At 39.3% G+C, this 18,622-nt stretch overlaps 1 protein-coding gene across 6 annotated transcripts in view; it reads left to right on the top strand.

Annotated features, from left to right (window-relative positions):
• Positions 1-18,622, top strand: part of Herc4 (HECT and RLD domain containing E3 ubiquitin ligase 4) — a 113,080-nt gene that overhangs the window by 83,660 nt on the left and 10,798 nt on the right. For all 6 annotated transcript variants that reach the window (XR_011393761.1, XM_070098572.1, XM_070098571.1 and 3 more), the window contains one exon: positions 6,811-6,942. Coding sequence is in view for 5 of the 6 variants with exons in the window: in XM_070098572.1 (XP_069954673.1) it covers positions 6,811-6,942 (132 nt within the window). In the remaining variant the exon portion in view is untranslated. The remainder of the gene's footprint in view (positions 1-6,810; positions 6,943-18,622) is intronic.

The raw sequence follows: 18,622 nt of genomic DNA, 5'->3' as shown, positions 1-18,622 counted from the left end.
CTGCATTTACCACCCAAGCTTCACACCCATATAAGAGTGTTGGTACTACTATACTTTCATACATTCCTTCTTTGCCTCCATAGATAATGTTTTTTGACTCCACATATACCTCAACACACCACTCACCTTTTTTCCCTCATCAATTCTATGATTAACCTCATCCTTCATAAATCCATCCACTGACATGTCAACTCCCAAGTATCTGAAAACATTCACTTCTTCCATACTCCTCCTCCCCAATTTGATATCCAATTTTTCTTTATCTAAATCATTTGACACCCTCACCACCTTACTCTTTTCTATGTTCACTTTCAACTTTCTACCTTTACACACATTCCCAAACTCATCCACTAACCTTTGCAATTTTTCTTTAGAATCTCCCATAAGCACAGTATCATCAGCAAAAAGTAATTGTGTCAATTCCCATTTTGAATTTGATTCCCCAAAATTTAATCCCACCCCTCTCCTGAACACCCTGGCATTTACTTCCTTTACAACCCCATCTATAAATATATTAAACAACCATGGTGACATTACACATCCCTGTCTAAGACCTACTTTTACCGGGAAGTAGTCTCCCTCTCTTCTACACACCCTAACCTGAGCCTCACTATCCTCATAAAAACTCTTTACAGCATTTAACAACTTACCACCTATTCCATATACTTGCAACATCTGCCACACATTGCTCCTCTATCCACTCTATCACATGCCTTTTCTAAATCCATAAATGCAATAAAAACTTCCCTACCTTTAAATACTGTTCACATATATGCTTCAATGTAAACACTTGATCTACACATCCCCTACCCACTCTGAAACCTCCTTGCTCATCCGCAATCCTACATTCTGTCTTACCTCTAATTCTTTCAATTATAACTCTACCGTACACTTTTCCTGGTATACTCAGTAAACTTATTCCTCTATAATTTTTACAATCTCTTTTGTCCCCTTTCCCTTTATATAAAGGGACTATACATGCTCTCCACCAATCCCTAGGTACCTTCCCCTTTTTCATACATTTATTAAACAAAAGTACCAACCACTCCAACACTATATCCCCCCCTGTTTTTAACATTTCTGTCATGATCCCATCTGTTCCAGCTGCTTTACCCCCTTTCATTTTACGTAATGCCTCACGTACCTTCCCCACACTTACATTCTGCTCTTCTTCACTCCTAAAAGATGGTATACCTCCCTGACCAGTGCATGAAATTACTACCTCTGTTTCTTCCTTAACATTTAAATGTTCCTCAAAATATTCTCGCCATCTACCTAATACCTCCATCTCCCCATCTGCTAACTCCCCTACTCTGTTTTTAACTGACAAATCCATACTTTCCCTAGGCTTTCTTAACTTGTTTAACTCACTCCAAAATTTTTTCTTATTTTCATTAAAATTTCTTGACAGTGCCTCTCCCACTCTATCATCTACTCTTCTTTTGCACTCTCTCACCACTCACTTTACCTTTCTTTTACTCTCCATATACTCTGCTCTTCTTATAACACTTCTGCTTTGTAAAAACCTCTCATAAGCTACCTTTTTCTCTTTTATCACACCCTTTTCTTCATCATTCCACCAATGACTCCTCTTTCCTCCTGCCCCCACCCTCCTATAACCACAAACTTCTGCCCCACATTCTAATACTGCATTTTTAAAACTATTCCAACCCTCTTCAACCCCCCCACTACTCATCTTTGCACTAGCCCACCTTTCTGCCAATAGTCGCTTATATCTCACCCGAACTTCCTCCTCCCTTAGTTTATACACTTTCACCTCCCTCTTACTTGTTGTTGCCACCTTCCTCTTTTCCCATCTACCTCTTACTCTAACTGTAGCTACAACTAAATAATGATCCGATATATCACTTGCCCCTCTATAAACATGTATATCCTGGAGCCTACCCATCAACCTTTTATCCACCAATACATAATCTAATAAACTACTTTCATTATGTGCTACATCATACCTTGTATATTTATTTATCCTCTTTTTCATAAAATATGTATTACTTATTACCAAATCTCTTTCTACACATAGCTCAATTAAAGGCTCCCCATTTACATTTACCCCTGGCACCCCAAATTTACCTACTACTCCCTCCATAACATTTTTACCCACTTTAGCATTGAAATCCCCAACTACCATTACTCTCACACTTGATTCAAAACTCCCCACGCATTCACTCAACATTTCAAAAAATCTCTCTCTCTCCTCTACACTTCTCTCTTCTCCAGGTGCATACACGCTAATTATAACCCACTTTTCACATCCAATCTTTATTTTACTCCACATAATCCTTGAATTAATACATTTATAGTCCCTCTTTTCCTGCCATAGCTTATCCTTCAACATTATTGCTACTCCTTCTTTAGCTCTAACTCTATTTGAAACCCCTGACCTAATCCTATTTATTCCTCTCCACCGAAACTCTCCCACCCCCTTCAGCTTTGTTTCACTTAAAGCCAGGACATCCAACTTCTTCTCATTCATAACATCCACAATCATCTCTTTCTTATCATTTGCACAACATCCACGCACATTCAGACTTCCCACTTTGACAATTTTCTTCTTATTCTTTTTAGTAATCTTTACAGGAAAAGGGGTTACTAGCCCATTGTTCCCGGCATTTTAGTTGACTTTTACAACGCGCATGGCTTACGGAGGAAAGATTCTTATTCCACTTCCCCATGGATATAAAAGGAAAAGTAATAAGACCAAGAACTATTAAGATAAAATCAAAGAAAACTCAGATGAGTGTGTATAAATAAATGTGTACATGTATGTGTAGTGTGACCTAAGTGCAAGTAGAAGTAGCAAGACATACCTGTAATCTTGCATATTTATGAGACAGACAAAAGACATCAGCAATCCTACCATCATGTAAAACAATCACAGACTTTCGTTTTACACTCACTTGGCAGGACGGTAGTACCTCCCTGGGTGGTTGCTGTCTACCAACCTACTGTTTTTTTATTATCACACTGGTCGATTCCCCCCAAGGCAGGGTGGCCCGAAAAAGAAAAACTTTCACCATCATTCACTCCATCACTGTCTTGCCAGAAGGGTGCTTTACACTACAGTTTTTAAACTGCAACATTAACACCCCTCCTTCAGAGTGCAGGCACTGTACTTCCCATCTCCAGGACTCAAGTCTGGCCTGCCGGTTTCCCTGAACCCCTTCATAAATGTTACTTTGCTCACACTCCAACAGCACATCAAGTATTAAAAACCATTTGTCTCCATTCACTCCTATCAAACATGCTCACGCATGCCTGCTGGAAGTCCAAGCCCCTCACACACAAAACCTCTTTTACCCCCTCCCTCTAACCTTTACTAGGCCGACCCCTACCCCGTCTTCCTTCCACTACAGACTGATACACTCTTGAAGTCATTCTGTTTCGCTCCATTCTCTCTACATGTCCGAACCACCTCAACAACCCTTCCTCAGCCCTCTGGACAACAGTTTTGGTAATCCTGCACCTCCTCCTAACTTCCAAACTATGAATTCTCTGCATTATATTCACACCACACATTGCCCTCAGACATGACATCTCCACTGCCTCCAGCCTTCTCCTCGCTGCAAGATTCATCACCCATGCTTCACACCCATATAAGAGCATTGGTAAAACTATACTCTCATACATTTCCCTCTTTGCCTCCAAGGACAAAGTTCTTTGTCTCCACAGACTCCTAAGTGCACCACTCACCCTTTTCCCCTCATCAGTTCTATGATTCACCTCATCTTTCATAGACCCATCTGCTGACACCTCCACTCCCAAATATCTGAATACATTCACCTCCTCCATACTCTCTCCCTCCAATCTGATATCCAATCTTTCATCACCTAATCTTTTTGTTATCCTCATAACCTTACTCTTTCCTGTATTCACTTTTAATTTTCTTCTTTTGCATACCCTACCAAATTCATCCACCGATCTCTGCAACTTCTCTTCAGAATCTCCCAAGAGCACAGTGTCATCAGCAAAGAGCAACTGTGACAACTCCCACTTCATGTGTGATTCTTTATCATTTAACTCCACGCCTCTTGCCAAGACCCTCGCATTTACTTCTCTTACAACCCCATTTATAAATATATTAAACAACCACGGTGACATCACACATCCTTGTCTAAGGCCTACTTTTGCTGGGAAATAATTTCCCCTCTTTCCTATATTAAGTATGAGACAGGGAGCCAGGGCTACCTAAACCTGGGCTACCTGCACCTGACTTCCTACATATAAGTACTACTCACCTCTCTCCCTACGTTAAGATTACAAATACTTTAAGATAAGTAATGAATTTACTGTGAATTTATTTTACTTTGTGTTTTTAATGCCTGGTTATATTACTAACTTAATATAATTTAGTGTAAACATGTTGTCTGGCATTTATATGCATTTATAAATGGAAAAAAATGGCGTTCTGCCTTCCGGCGATGTCTGCTTTCCGGCGACAGCCTGGAACCTAACCCGCCGTATAAGTTGGGCCCTACTGTATATATGTATATATGAGGATAGTGAGGCTCAGGTTAGGGTGTGTAGAAGAGAGGGAGACTACTTTCCAGTAAAAGTAGGTCTTAGACAGGGATGTCTAATGTTACCATGGTTGTTTAATATATTTATAGATGGGGTTGTAAAAGAAGTAAATGCTAGGGTGTTCGGGAGAGGGGTGGGATTAAATTATGGGGAATCAAATACAGAATTCGAATTGACACAGTTACTTTTTGCTGATGATACTGTGCTTATGGGAGATCCTAAAGAAAAATTGCAAAGGTTAGTGGATGAGTTTGGGAGTGTGTAAAGGTAGAAAGTTGAAAGTGAACATAGAAAAGTGTAAGATGATGAGGGTAACAAATGATTTAGATAAAGAAAAATTGGATATCAAATTGGGGAGGAGGAATATGGAAGAAGTGAATGTTTTCAGATACTTGGGAGTTGACGTGTTGGCGGATGGATTTATGAAGGATGAGATTAATCATAGAATTGATGAGGGAAAATAGGTGAGTGGTGCATTGAGGTATATGTGGAGACAAAAAACATTATCTATGGAGGCAAAGAAGGAATGTATTGAAGTATAGTATTAAAAACACTCTTATATGGATGTGAAGCTTGGGTTGTGAACGCAGCAGCTAGGAGGCGGTTGGCAGCAGTGGAGATGTCCTGTCTAAGGGCAATGTGTGGTGTAAATATGCAGAAAATTCAGAGTGTGGAAATTAGGAGAAGGTGTGGAGTTAATAAAAGTATTAGTCAGAGGGCTGAAGAGGGGTTGTTGAGGTGGTTTGGTCATTTAGAGAGAATGGATCAAAGTAGAATGACATGGAGAGCATTTAAATCTGTAGGGGAAGGAAGGCAGGGTAGGGGTCGTCCTCAAAAAGGTTGGAAGGAAGGGGTAAGGGAGGTTTTGTGGGCGAGGGGCTTGGACTTCCAGCAGGCGTACATGAGCATGTTCGATAGGAGTGAATGGAGACAAATGGTATTTGGGACCTGACGATCTGTTGGAGTGTGAGCAGGGTAATATTTAGTGAAGGGATTCAGGGAAACCGGTTATTTTTATATAGCCGGACTTGAGTCCTGGAAATGGGAAGTACAATGCCTGCACTCTAAAGGAGAGGTTTGGGATATTAGCAGTTTGGAGGGACATGTTGTGTATCTTTATACGTATATGCTTCTAAACTGTTGTGTTCTGAACACCTCTGCAAAAACAGTGATTATGTGTGAGGAGGCGAAAGTGTTGATTGATGATGAAAATATTCTTGTTTTGGGGATTTTCTTTATTTTTGGGTCACCCTGCCTTGATGGGAGAAGGCTGACTTGTTAAAAAAAAAAAAAAAAACTTCCACATATCCAAAACATTGCTGGGATCTATAAATACTTTGTATATATTCCAAGACAATATTAAATGACCAAGGCAGGTGTAAATGTCCACCTGTCACTGTGTTTGTGACAATGTAAGTACGATTTCAGTACCTAATATTAGTGTCAGAACAATCATTAGTTATTAAACGACAAGAACTACTATACGTAAATTGTAATTATCAGAACGTAAAAATTATATAAAATTATATGAAAATAGAAAAAAAGGTATATCGGCAACACTTCTGCAAGCGGCAGGACTCGATGTTGCTGTCATGTGAGCATCCAGTGCCAACTTCTCGGCCTCATATCTCTGTAAGTACTGACCCTAATTTTTTTTTTATCCTATAACACTTAGAAAAATGTGCTCTTTATTTTCATTAAAAAAACTGTTTTTTTTATTTTTCAAAATATTCGGGGCACTGGGGTTAGTGAATGTTTATATACGTGTGGACCATTTATGGGTTAAATCATGTTTGTTAGGTCTTTGTTAGTATAATGAATGAGATGGGGGTATTTATTCTATTAGATTATTGATACAATTGTGCTTATTTAGAATCCTGGTATTAATATTGAATACATATGAACTATTGTTTTTTCCAAGTGCATTTTATTGAGAGATTGACACTAGGATAGAAATGTATTGTTTGTAAGTTTAAGGTGAATGTGAACTAGAAAGGATGGTTTTGAAATTTTTGGCTTACTGTCATGAAAGTTTTTGATTCCAGGTGGTGCTGTGGATGCCATTACAAAACATTCATAGCTTAACTTTGTTCTGCTGTCAGTAGGGTTAATATGTGTTTTGTTAGGCATATTCATTTAGAATCTGTGAAGCAAAGAAAGTTACTTGTAAATTATTTTTCCATTTTTGTCCCCTGTAAAGTTCGAGAGACAAAATGAATTTCAAGACATTAGTATAAGGTATACTGAATGGTTTCTTGTTCTTACTTGCAGGGAGAATACTATGCAGACCATGAAGTTATTAAAATGTTCTGGGAAGTGTTCCATGACTTGTTATTAGATCAGAAAAAACAGTTTCTCATTTTCCTAACTGGCACTGATCGTGTACCAATTTTAGGCATGAAGGTAAGAACATATTTAAAGGATTTTAGTTGCTTTTTAGGGATATGTAAAATGTGGTACATATATATATGCAATGTATATATATGTACCATGTGTGTGCATGCATGTGTTTGCATGTGTATATGCACACATACATGCATATATGTACATTGTACACGTGCATAAGCTCCTCTCTTCTATGTGCGGGTTATTTGTGTACATGTGCATGCGTGAACACCCACCCACACTTGGTCAAGGTGCTATCATAAGGTTCCTGAATTGCACATAAAAATATATATATGTATATAGACCTACCTAATCATCTAGTTGAAATTGTCTTCCTTGAATTACTTTCTTTGGGAGGCTGTACACTGTTTCTAGCATCACTGTCACTTCTTGAAACATTTCTGGAACTCTTTTTCTTTCCTAACAGTGTTAAGCATGGCCTGTAATTCTGCTTGAATCTCCTCCACATTGTTAAGATGCCAACCCTTGACTGCCATTTTTATTTTTGGAAGTAGGGAGGGTGGAGAAGACTGTCATGCTGTTTTTGTAGTCTTTCTGGTCTTATATCAGCAAGCGGGGCACAAATTTCAGTCACTTGCTTCATGTTCAAATTTCCAGTCTAAATACTTTGACATGATCTCTAAGAAAGTGCCACAGCACTTACAGTGTCCTGGACACTGACAGCAACCTTTGTGAATAACCAGTGTTCATCATTCTCAGCTCACATTTGTCTTGTTTTGAATCAAGAAAACCATTCAGAATGCTATGTCCCACCCATTGCTTTGTTGCCAGATGCTTGCTGAAGCATTTTGTAAAGCCATTTGCTGAGCTTGAAACAGAATTTCACTTACATATGCTGTTTTTTATTTTAAAGATTCCATTCTGTCATACAAAAAATATAAACAACTCTGACAAAATGACAAAAAATGCCAGTCTGATGTCAGTGGAATGACTGACTGCCCTGAAACTTCCCACACTACTTCACAAAGGAGTGTACTGCACAGTGTGATCCGTCACCGCCATATTTCACTCAGGAAGCATGCAAAAATTTTAGTGTGGGAACTTTTTCATAGCACATTGTGTATATGTATGTATCATGCATGTCTCTGTATGTGTTATCTATATGTACAGTAGGGCCCCGCTTTGCAGCACTTTGCTTTATGGTGATTCACTAATATGGACATTTCAAATTATGACCAAAGTTCGTTTATACTGGTCCCTCCCTGATTCGCTGTTATGGTATCCCCATGCCACTCTGTTTACATCCTTCATGAGTGCTGCATCGCTGGATTATTTCTGGAAATTTTCCAAAATTTCGAGTGTTTTAAAGTTCTTCTTTCAACAAACCGGCTATATCCCACCGAGGCTGTTTTAAAGTTAATTTTCATGTATGTATTATGTATATGCTAATAATTGCATTTATGTGTACCTGTACCTAAATAAACTTACACTCTGTGCTGGCATGCAGGTACACATTAAAATCACTAGGAGTGTCTCACTAGTGTTAAAGACACAAGCATAATAATAATAATAATAATAATTAATAATAATAATCGATCTAGGGTGCATAATAATCGATCTAGGGTGCTTTAAATTTCATATATTACGTTAATATAAACATTTTCATTAATCTATGATATTTTTTCAAAACTCTACAAGAAACATGCTACATATTATATAAACATTATATAAAGACGAACCACTGGCCTCCACGTGGCAGGGTCTGGTTACTCAGAGCTAACTGACTCTGAGGCTGACAGTGGTCGCAAACTTTTGTTGTAGGTAGTAGGTTGGTAGACAGCAACCACCCAGGGAGGTACTACCGTTCTGCCAAGTGAGTGTAAAACGAAAGCCTGTAATTGTTTTACATGATGGTAGGATTGCTGGTGTCTTTTGTCTGTCTCATAAATATGCAAGATTACAGGTACGTCTTGCTACTTCTACTTACACTTAGGCCACACTACACATTTATTTATACACACTCATCTGAGTTTTCTTTGATTTTATCTTAGTTCTTGTTCTAATTACTTTTCCTTTTATATCCATGGGAAGTGGAATAAGAATCATTCCTCCATAAGCCATGCGTGTCGTAAAAGTCAACTAAAATGCCGGGAACAGTGGGCCAGTAACCTCTTTTCCTCTAATAATTACTAAAAAGAATAAGAAGAAAATTTTCGAAGTGGGAAGTCTGAATGTGCGTGGATGTTGTGCGAATGATAAGAAAGAGATGATTGTGGATGCTATGAATGAGAAGAAGCTGGATGTCCTGGCTTTAAGTGAAACAAAGCTGAAAGGGGTGGGTGAGTTTCAGTGGAGAGGAATAATGGGATTAAGTCAGGGGTTTCTAATAGAGTTAGAGCTAAAGAAGGAGTAGCAGTAATGTTGAAGGATAAGTTATGGCAGGAAAATAGGGACTATAATTGTATTAATTCAAGGATTATGTGGAGTAAAACAAAGGTTGGATGTGAGAAGTGGGTTATAGTAAGCGTATATTGCACCTGGGGAAGAGAGAAGTATAGAGGAGAGAGAGAGATTTTGGGAAATGTTGAGTGAATGCGTGGGGAGTTTTGAACCAAGTGTGAGAGTACTTGTGGTTGGGGATTTTAATGCTGAAGTGGGTAAAAATGTTGTGGAGGGAGTAGTAGGTAAATTTGGGGTGCCAGGGGTAAATGAAAATGGAGAGCCTTTAGTTGAGCTATGTGTAGAAAGAGGTTTGGTAATAAGTAATACATATTTTATGAAAAAGAGGATAAATATACAAGGTATGATGTAGCACGTAATGAAAGTACAGTGGACCCCCGGTTTGTGATGCTATCGGTATCCGATAAATCCGGTAACCAATGCATTATATCGCAGAAAATTTGCCTCGCTTCCCGATACAAAACCCGGTATGCGATGTGGTTCGTACGAGACGTGTCCATGTGTGGCCTGAACTGCCCCGTATGTGCCAGTGTTTACAAGCCAGCCAGTGTGCGCGCATCTAAGGATACATTCGGTATATTCCATATTATCCATATTATCACTGTTTTTGCAAAATAAGTCACCATGGGCCCAAAAAAAGCTCCCAGTGCCAACCCTTCGAGACCAAGGTGCTAATGACTGTTGAAATGAAGAAAGAGATAATTGCAAAGTACGAAAGTGGAGTGCGTGTGTTGGAGCTGGTCAGGTTGTATAGTAAACCCCAATCAACCATCTCTACTATAGTGAGCAAGAAAACGGCAATCAAGGAAGCTGTTCTTGCAAAAGGTGCACCTGTGATTACGAAACAGCGACCGCAAGTGTTAGAAAATGTTGAGAGATTGTTATTGGTGTGGATAAATGAAAAACAGATAGCAGGAGATAGCATCTCTCAAGCGATCATTTGTGAAAAGGCTAGGCAGTTGCATGACGATTTGGTAAAGAAATTGCCTGCAACTAGTGGTGATGTGAGTGAATTTAAGGCCAGCAAAGGTTGGTTTGAAAGATTTAAGAATCGTAGTGGCATACATAGTGTGATTAGGCATGGTGAGGCTGCCAGTTATGTTGTGCGACAGAAGTCCAGTGACTCTCAAGCTGGTCCTAGTGGCATTAAAAGAAGAAGGGAAGTAACCCCGGAAAAGGACTTGCTACCTCAAGTCCTAATGGAGGGGGATTCCCCTTCTAAATGCTAACACCATCCACACTCTCCCCTCCTCCCATCCCATCAATCATCACCAGATCTTCATTAAAGGTAAGTGTCAATTATTCTTTCGTTATTTATTGTTATTTATTGTTATTGTTGTTATTGTAATTACTATTCTATTGTATTAAACTTAATATTTCATGTGGTAAAAGCTTTTTTTTCATACTTTTGGATGTCTTGCACGGATTAATTTGATTTCCATTATTTCTTATGGGGAAAATTGATTCGCTGTCCGATATTTTTGGCTTACGATGAGCTCTCAGGAACGGATTAGTATCGTGAACCGGGGGTCCACTGTAGTTTGTTAGATTATGTATTGATGGATAAAAGGTTGATGGGTAGGCTCCAGGATGTACACGTTTATAGAGGGGTAACTGATATATCAGATCATTATCTAGTTGTAGCTACATTTAGAGTAAGAGGTAGATGGGATAAGAGGAAAATGGCAACAAGAAGTAAGAGAGAGGTGAAAGTGTATACTGTAAACTAAGGGAGGAGGAAGTTTGGGTGAAATATAAGCAACTATTGGCAGAAAGGTGGGCTGGTGCAAGTATGAGTAGTGGGGGGGTTGAAGAGGGTTGGAATAGTTTTTAAAATGCAGTATTAGAATGTAGGGCAGAAGTTTGTGGTTATAGGAGGGTGGGGGCAGGAGGAAAGAGGAGTGATTGGTGGAATGATGAAGTAAAGGGTGTGATAAAAGAGAAAAAGGTGGCTTATGAGAGGTATTTACAAAGCAAAAGTGTTATAAGAAGAGCAGAGTATATGGAGAGCAAAAGAAAGGTGAAGAGAGTGGTGAGAGTGCAAAAGGAGAGCGGATGATAGTGGGAGAGGTACTGTCAAGAAATTTTAATGAAAATAAGAAAAATTTTTGGAGTGAGTTAATTAAACAAGTTAAGAAAGCCTAGGGAACAAATGGATTTGTCAGTTAAAAACAGAGTAGGGGAGTTAGTAGATGGGGAGATGGAGGTTTTGGGTAGATGGCGAGAATATTTTGAGGAACTTTTAAATGTCGACGAAGAAAGGGAGGTGGTAATTTCATGCACTGGCCAGGGAGATGTACCGTCTTTTAGGAGTGAAGAAGAACAGGATGTGAGTGTGGGGGAGGCACATGAGGCATTACGTAGAATGAAAGGGGGTAAAGCAGCTGGAACTGACGGGATCATGACAGAAATGTTAAAAGCAGGGGGGTATGTAGTGTTGGAATGGTTGGTATTTTTGTTTAATAAATGTATAAAAGAGGGGAAGGTACCTAGGGATTGGCAGAGAGCGTGTATAGTCCCTTTAACCCTTTGACTGTCGCGGCCGTATATATACGTTTTACGAGGTACCGTGTTTGACATATATATACTCATAAATTCTAGCGGCTTCAAATCAAGAAGGAGAAAGCTGGTAGGCCCACATGTGAGAGAATGGGTCTGTGTGGTCAGTGTGCACCACATAAAAAAATCCTGGAGCACGCAGTGCATAATAACAAAAAAAAAACTCCGACCGTTTTTTTAAATTAAAATGCCGACTTTGTGGTCTATTTTCGTATAGTATTTATGGTTGTATTCTTGTTTTCTTGGTCTCATTTGATAGAATGGAAAACATATTATAGAAAAAGAGATGATTTTGATTGATTTTGCTATAAAAAAAACTTGGAAATGGAGCTCAAAGTAGGGGAAATGTTTGATTTTTGCCGATGTTCAAAAGTAAACTAATGACATCATTGTCCAATAAATGTCCAACTAGCCATTCTAATATGCAGTCATGAATGGGTTGATGTTATTTATACAATTATTACAGTATTGGAGTAGTCTGCATAATAGTAAATTTTCTATTTTTTGTTTGAATAAAAATTCAAAATAGAAAGCAAGAGTAATATCAGAGGGGCCTGGAGACATGACTGATGGACAAAGAAAATGTTATTTTAGAGCCAGGAATGTCTGCATTGCTCATTCTGGACCTTATTTTGAAATTGTCATATTTTTTAATTTTCATGAAATTGGCCAAATTGCAAATTTCTGACCACGTTATTGGGTAGTTGAAATTGGTAAATGGGCAGTTTCTTGTACTAAATCGATAGAAAAATTGGAGTTCTAAAGAAATAGCTATGAGTTTGGTCGATTGAAACAAAGGAATTAGCCGAAAATAGGGCTCAAAGTGGGCGAAATCGCCAAGGTCGCTAACTTCGCGAGAGTGTAATTCCGTCAGTTTTCCATCAAATTTCGTTTTTTTGGTGCCATTACAATCGAGAAAAGATTTTGTATCATTTCATAAGAAAAAATATTTTTTTTTTTTTTTTTTTTTAATTTTGCAACACCAGGAGAGACCTCAGGATTGGGGGTTCCGACAGTCAAGGGGTTAAATAAAGGGAAGGGGGACAAAAGAGATTGAAAAAATTATAGAGGAATAAGTTTACTGAGTCCTAGGTAGTAGGTTGGTAGACAGCAACCGTCCAGGGAAGTACTACCGTCCTGCCAAGTGAGTGTAAAACGAAAGCCTGTAATTATTTTACATGATTGTAGGATTGCTAGTGTCCATTTTTCTGTCTCATAAACATGCAAGGTTTCATGTACGTCTTGCTACTTCTACTTACACTTAGGTCATACTACACATACATGTACAAGCATATATATATACACACCCCGCTGGGTTTTCTTCTATTTTCTTACTAGTTCTTGTTCTTGTTTATTTCCTCTTACCTCCATGGGGAAGTTGAACAGAATTCTTCCTCCATAAGCTATGCATGTTGTAAGAGACGACTAAAATGCCAGGAGCAAGGGGCTAGTAACCCCTTCTCCTGTATAAATTGCTAAATTTAAAAAGAGAAACGTTCGTTTTTCTTTTTTGGGCCACCCTGCCTTGGTGGGATACGGCTGGTTTGTTGAAAAAAAAAAAAGGAGAAACTTTCGTTTTTCCTTTTGCGCCACCCTGCCTCGGTGGGATACGGCCGGTGTGTTGAAAGAAATATTTATACATGTATATATATTGAAAGAATTAGAGGTAAGACAGAATGTAGAATTGCGGATGAGCAAGGAGGTTTTAGAGTGGGTAGGGGATGTGTAGATCAAGTGTTTACATTGAAGCATATATGTGAGCAGTATTTAGATAAAGGTAGTGAAGTTTTTATTGCATTTATGCATTTGTGGGTAGGGGAGCAATGTGGCAGATGTTGCAAGTATATGGAATAGGTGGTAAGTTACTAAATGCTGTAAAGAGTTTTTATGAAGATAGTGAAGCTCAGGTTAGGGTGTGTAGAAGAGAGGGAGACAATTTCCCGGTAAAAGTAGGTCTTAGACAGGGATATGTAATGTCACCATGGTTGTTTAATATGTTTATAGAGGGGGTTGCAAAAGAAGTAAATGCTAGGGTGTTCGGGAGAGGGGTGGGATTAAATTATGGGGAATCAAATTCAAAATGGGAATTGACACAGTTACTTTTTGCTGATGATACTGTGCTTATGGGAGATTCTAAAGAAAAATTGCAAAGGTTAGTGGATGAATTTGGGAGTGTGTGTAAAGGTAGAAAGTTGAAAGTGAACATAGAAAAGAGTAAGGTGATGAGAGTATCAAATGATTTAGATAAAGAAAAATTGGATATCAAATTGGGGAGGAGGAGTATGGAAGAAGTGAATGTTTTCAGATATTTGGGAGTTGACGTGTCAGTGCATGGATTTATGAAGGATGAGGTTAATCATAGAATTAATGAAGGAAAAAAGGTGAGGGGTGCATTGAGGTATATGTGGAGGCAAAAAATGTTATCCATGGAGGCAAAGAAGGGAATGTATGAAAGTATAGTAGTACCAACACTCTTATATGGGTGTGAAGCTTGGGTTGTAAATGCTGCAGTGAGGAGATGGTTGGTGGCAGTGGAGATGTCCTGTCTAAGGGCAATGTGTGGTGTAAATATTATGCAGAAAATTCAGAGTGTGGAAATTTGGAGAAGGTGTGGAGTTAATAAAAGTATTAGTCAGATGGCTGAAGAGGGTTTGTTGAGGTGGTTTGGTCATTTAGAGAGAATGGATCAAAGTAGAATGACATGGAGAGTGTATAAATCTGTAGGGGAAGGAAGGCGGGGTAGGGGTCGTCCTCGAAAAGGTTGGAGGGAGGGGGTAAAGGAGGTGTTGTGGGCGAGGGGTTTGGACTTCCAGCAAGCGTGCGTGAGCGTGTTAGATAGGAGTGAATGGAGACAAATGGTATTTGGGACCTGACGAGCTGTTGGAGTGTGAGAAGGGTAATAATTAGTGAAGGGATTCTGGGAAACTGGTTATTTTATATAACCGGACTTGAGTCCTGGAAATGCAAAGTACAATGCCTGCACTCTAAAGGAGGGGTTTGAGATAATCCCCACCTGTAGCAGCAGGTGAGGAATAAGGAGGACGAGCCAGTCAAATACAAGGAAAGGGGAGCACTGCAAGGGAGCTAGGTGCCCACACAGAGAGAGCATATATTTATACATATATATTTATTTATACATATATTTATACATATACATATATGCTTCTAAGCTGTTGTATTCTGGGCACCTCTGCAAAAACAGTGATTATGTGTGAGTGAGGTGAAAGTGTTGAATGATCTGGAGTTTATCTGGAGAGAGTTCCGGGGGTCAACGCCCCCGCGGCCCGGTCTGTGACCAGGCCTCCTTAGGTCAGTGTCCCAGGATGCGACCCACACCAGTCGACTAACACCCAGGTACCCATTTTACTGATGGGGAACATAGACAACAGGTGAAAAGAAACACGTCCAGTGTTTCTACTCTGGCTGGGAATCGAACCCAGGCCCTCACCGTGTGAAGCGAGAGCGTTAACCACCAGGCCACCAGATGATGAAAGTATTTTCTTTTTGGGGATTTTCTTTCTTTTTGGGTCACCCTGCCTCAGTCGGAGACATCCGACTTGTTGGAAAAAAAAAAATATGTACAACCATAATAGAGCAAATTGACACAAATATGAGATGTGGTAGTTGTGTACCTTCACTCATAGTGTCATTCCCTCTAAAAATGGTGTGCTGCATGAGAATGAGAGCGTTCCTGTTTGTTTATTCTACTGCACCAAAGTGAAGACATCTTGTACACAGTGTAAGGTTTGTATTGTGGGGTAAAAGTTACACAAATGTGTGCAAAATGAATGTGTATGAACTGTAAGTGAACAGGAATTAATACGTGTTCTTCTTCTCGTTTACATTCTCTGCGTCTCTAAGGGTAATTGTAAGAAATGATTACTCAGCGAACAAGGTATGTCGATAATGATGATGATAATAATTGCTCTGGGGTGCTTTACCTGTTGTATATTTCATGTAGGTGTGGTAGCTGGGCAAGCTACCACACCTGACTTCTTACAATAATTATTACTTACTTCTCACCCTACATTACGGCTGTAAGTATTTTAAGGTAAGTAATGAGTACTGTATGTGTATTTTACTTTGTTTTTAATGCCTAATTCTATTGCTAATATAATATGATAGTGTAAACATGTTATGAAGCATTTATATGCATTTATAAGTAAAAAAGTGTGATTTGCTTCCTGGTGATTTCCGCTTTACGGCGGTAGCCTCGAACCTAACCCGCCATATGAGTGGTACCCTCCTGTATGTGTGTATGTGAATGCATATATGTGTGCATGTATGTATATATGTAAGTACACATATTCAAAAGCAGGAAGGAGAGATAGAGCATACATCAACAGACCTGGAAGTTCAGCCTTTAAAGGACTGCCAGCCACACCTACACAGACCTTCCCTCAAGTCCTTGCCTCCCTCACCCAAACACAATAACCCAAAATATACCATACTTAATCCCTCCCTCTCCACCAACACACAGATAACAGACAAGATCTTCTAGCAGGATCCCAGATTTTTAAGAAAGGCCAAGGGAATAGAGGGACAGCAAGGGCTGCCCCTCCATTCCCTCTTATCAGAAATCAGTGGAGTTTTGAGGTGATGGTAGGAATAGACACAGGGGAAGCAAATAACCACATAGTAGGCACACTGAAGGCCAGGGATCCCAAAGTGGTGATAGCAGTAATGTACAACTCTTCACTAAACAGCAAGAGGCTAAGACAAGAATATGATGAGAGCAACAGAGCCATAGTGGATACACTAGCTGAGATGGCCAGAAGGGCTCACATGATCAGAGCAAAGCTACTGGTAATGGGGGACTTTAACCCTTTCAGGGTCGACAGGCCCTCTCAGAGACTTGTTCTCAGGGTCGGCCAAATTTAAAAAAAAAAAAAAAAAAAAATTCTTATGAAAAGATAGAGAATCTTTTCCCGATCATAATGACACCAAAAGTATGAAATTTGATGGAAAACATACGGAATTATGCTCTCATGAAGTTAGCAGTCTCGACGATGTTTACGCATCGGCGATTTTGCCCACTTTGAGCCCTATTTTCGGCCAATTCCAGTGTACTAGTCAACAAAAATCATAACTATTTCGTTAGAACTCCATTTTTTTCTATCGGATGAGTACAAGAAACCACCCATTTACCGATTTCAACTATCCAATACAGTGGTCAGAATTTAGCAATTTTGCCAATTTCACACAAATTTGAAAAGATGCCAGTTTCCAAATAGGGTCCAGAATAAACAAGAAAGGCATTCCTGGCACTAAAATAACATTTCCTCTGTTCATTAGTCATGTCCCCATGCCCCTCTTACATTCTTTTGCTTTCCACTTCGAATTTTTATTCTCACAAAAAAATAGAAGATTTACTGTTATGCAGACTACTGCATTAGTGTAGAAATAGTATAAATAATATCAGTGCACTTGTGAAAGAATATTAAACTCACCAATTGACGTGTATTGGATGCATAGCATGATTTGTTTACTTTTGAACTTTGGTAAAAATCAAACATTTCTGCTATTTGAGCTCAATTTCAAGGTACTTTTCTTTGTAAAACCAGTCAAAATCATCTCAATTTCTGTAATATGTCTTTCATTTTATAAAATGAGACCAGGAAAACTAGAATACAACAATAAATACCATACGAAAATACAGTGCAAAGTCGCTGTTTTAATTCAAAAACACGGTCAAATTTTTTTTTTTTCATTATGCACTGTGTGCTGCAGGATTTTTTTTATACCGCGCACACTGACCACATAGACCCATTCTTTCATATGTAGGCCTACCAGCTTTCTCTCATTAGATTTGAAGGCGCTAGAATTTAGACGTACTAGTATGTCAAAAACCCTGGTGCATAAGCCGAACTAGTACGGCTGAAACCCTGAAAGGGTTAACCACAAAGAGATTGACTGGGAGAACCTAGAGCCACAAGGGAGGACCAGAAACATGGAGGGCTAAGATGCTGGAGAACTTCATGCACCAACATGTGAAGGATACACTCACAAAGAGAGACGATGAACCAGCAAGACAGGTCTCTGTATTCACCCAGAGTAGTTATTACATAGGAGATATTATATATGAAAGGCCCCTTGGTGCTAGTGACCAAATGATTGTGAGTTTCAAACACCCTGTGGAAGTAACAGTGGAAAGAGAAATGGCATGAGAAGGATATAAGAAGCCAAACTTCAATAAGAGGAGACTGTGTATTCATGAGGCAATTCTTATATGAGTTGCTGTGGCAGAGAGAACTAGAGGGAAAGACAGTGAATGAGATGGAATATGTGACCACAAATTGCAGGGAGGCAGAGAAGAAACTTGTATCCAGGAGCGATAGAAACAGTGGGAAGAGCAGAGTGAGCCCATGGTTTACCTAGAGGTGTAGTGTGGCCAAAGCTAAATATGCTAGAGCATGGAAAAAGCATAGAAGACAAAGAACTTGGGGAAAATAAGGAGTTGAGCTGAAGAACCAGAAACAAGTATGCATAGATAAGAGAAGCTCAACAGCAATTTGAGAATGGCATTGCATCAAAAGCCAGATCTTACCTATAGTTATATAGCCACATCAGGAGGAGGACAACAGTAAGGGACCAGGTAATTAGGCTGAAGGAGGGGAGCTCACAAGCTCACCAGGAAGTCTGAAGAGCTCAGCAAGAGATTTAGGGAGGTATTGTCAGAGGAGACTAGAAGGCTACCAGCAAACTGCAGCGGCAGAGT

Source organism: Cherax quadricarinatus, chromosome 63 (assembly GCF_038502225.1).
Source record: "Cherax quadricarinatus isolate ZL_2023a chromosome 63, ASM3850222v1, whole genome shotgun sequence".
Classification (NCBI taxonomy): Eukaryota; Metazoa; Arthropoda; class Malacostraca; order Decapoda; family Parastacidae; genus Cherax; species Cherax quadricarinatus.
Note: the sequence above shows the minus strand (reverse complement) of the source record. Positions and strands in the feature narration are given on the sequence as shown.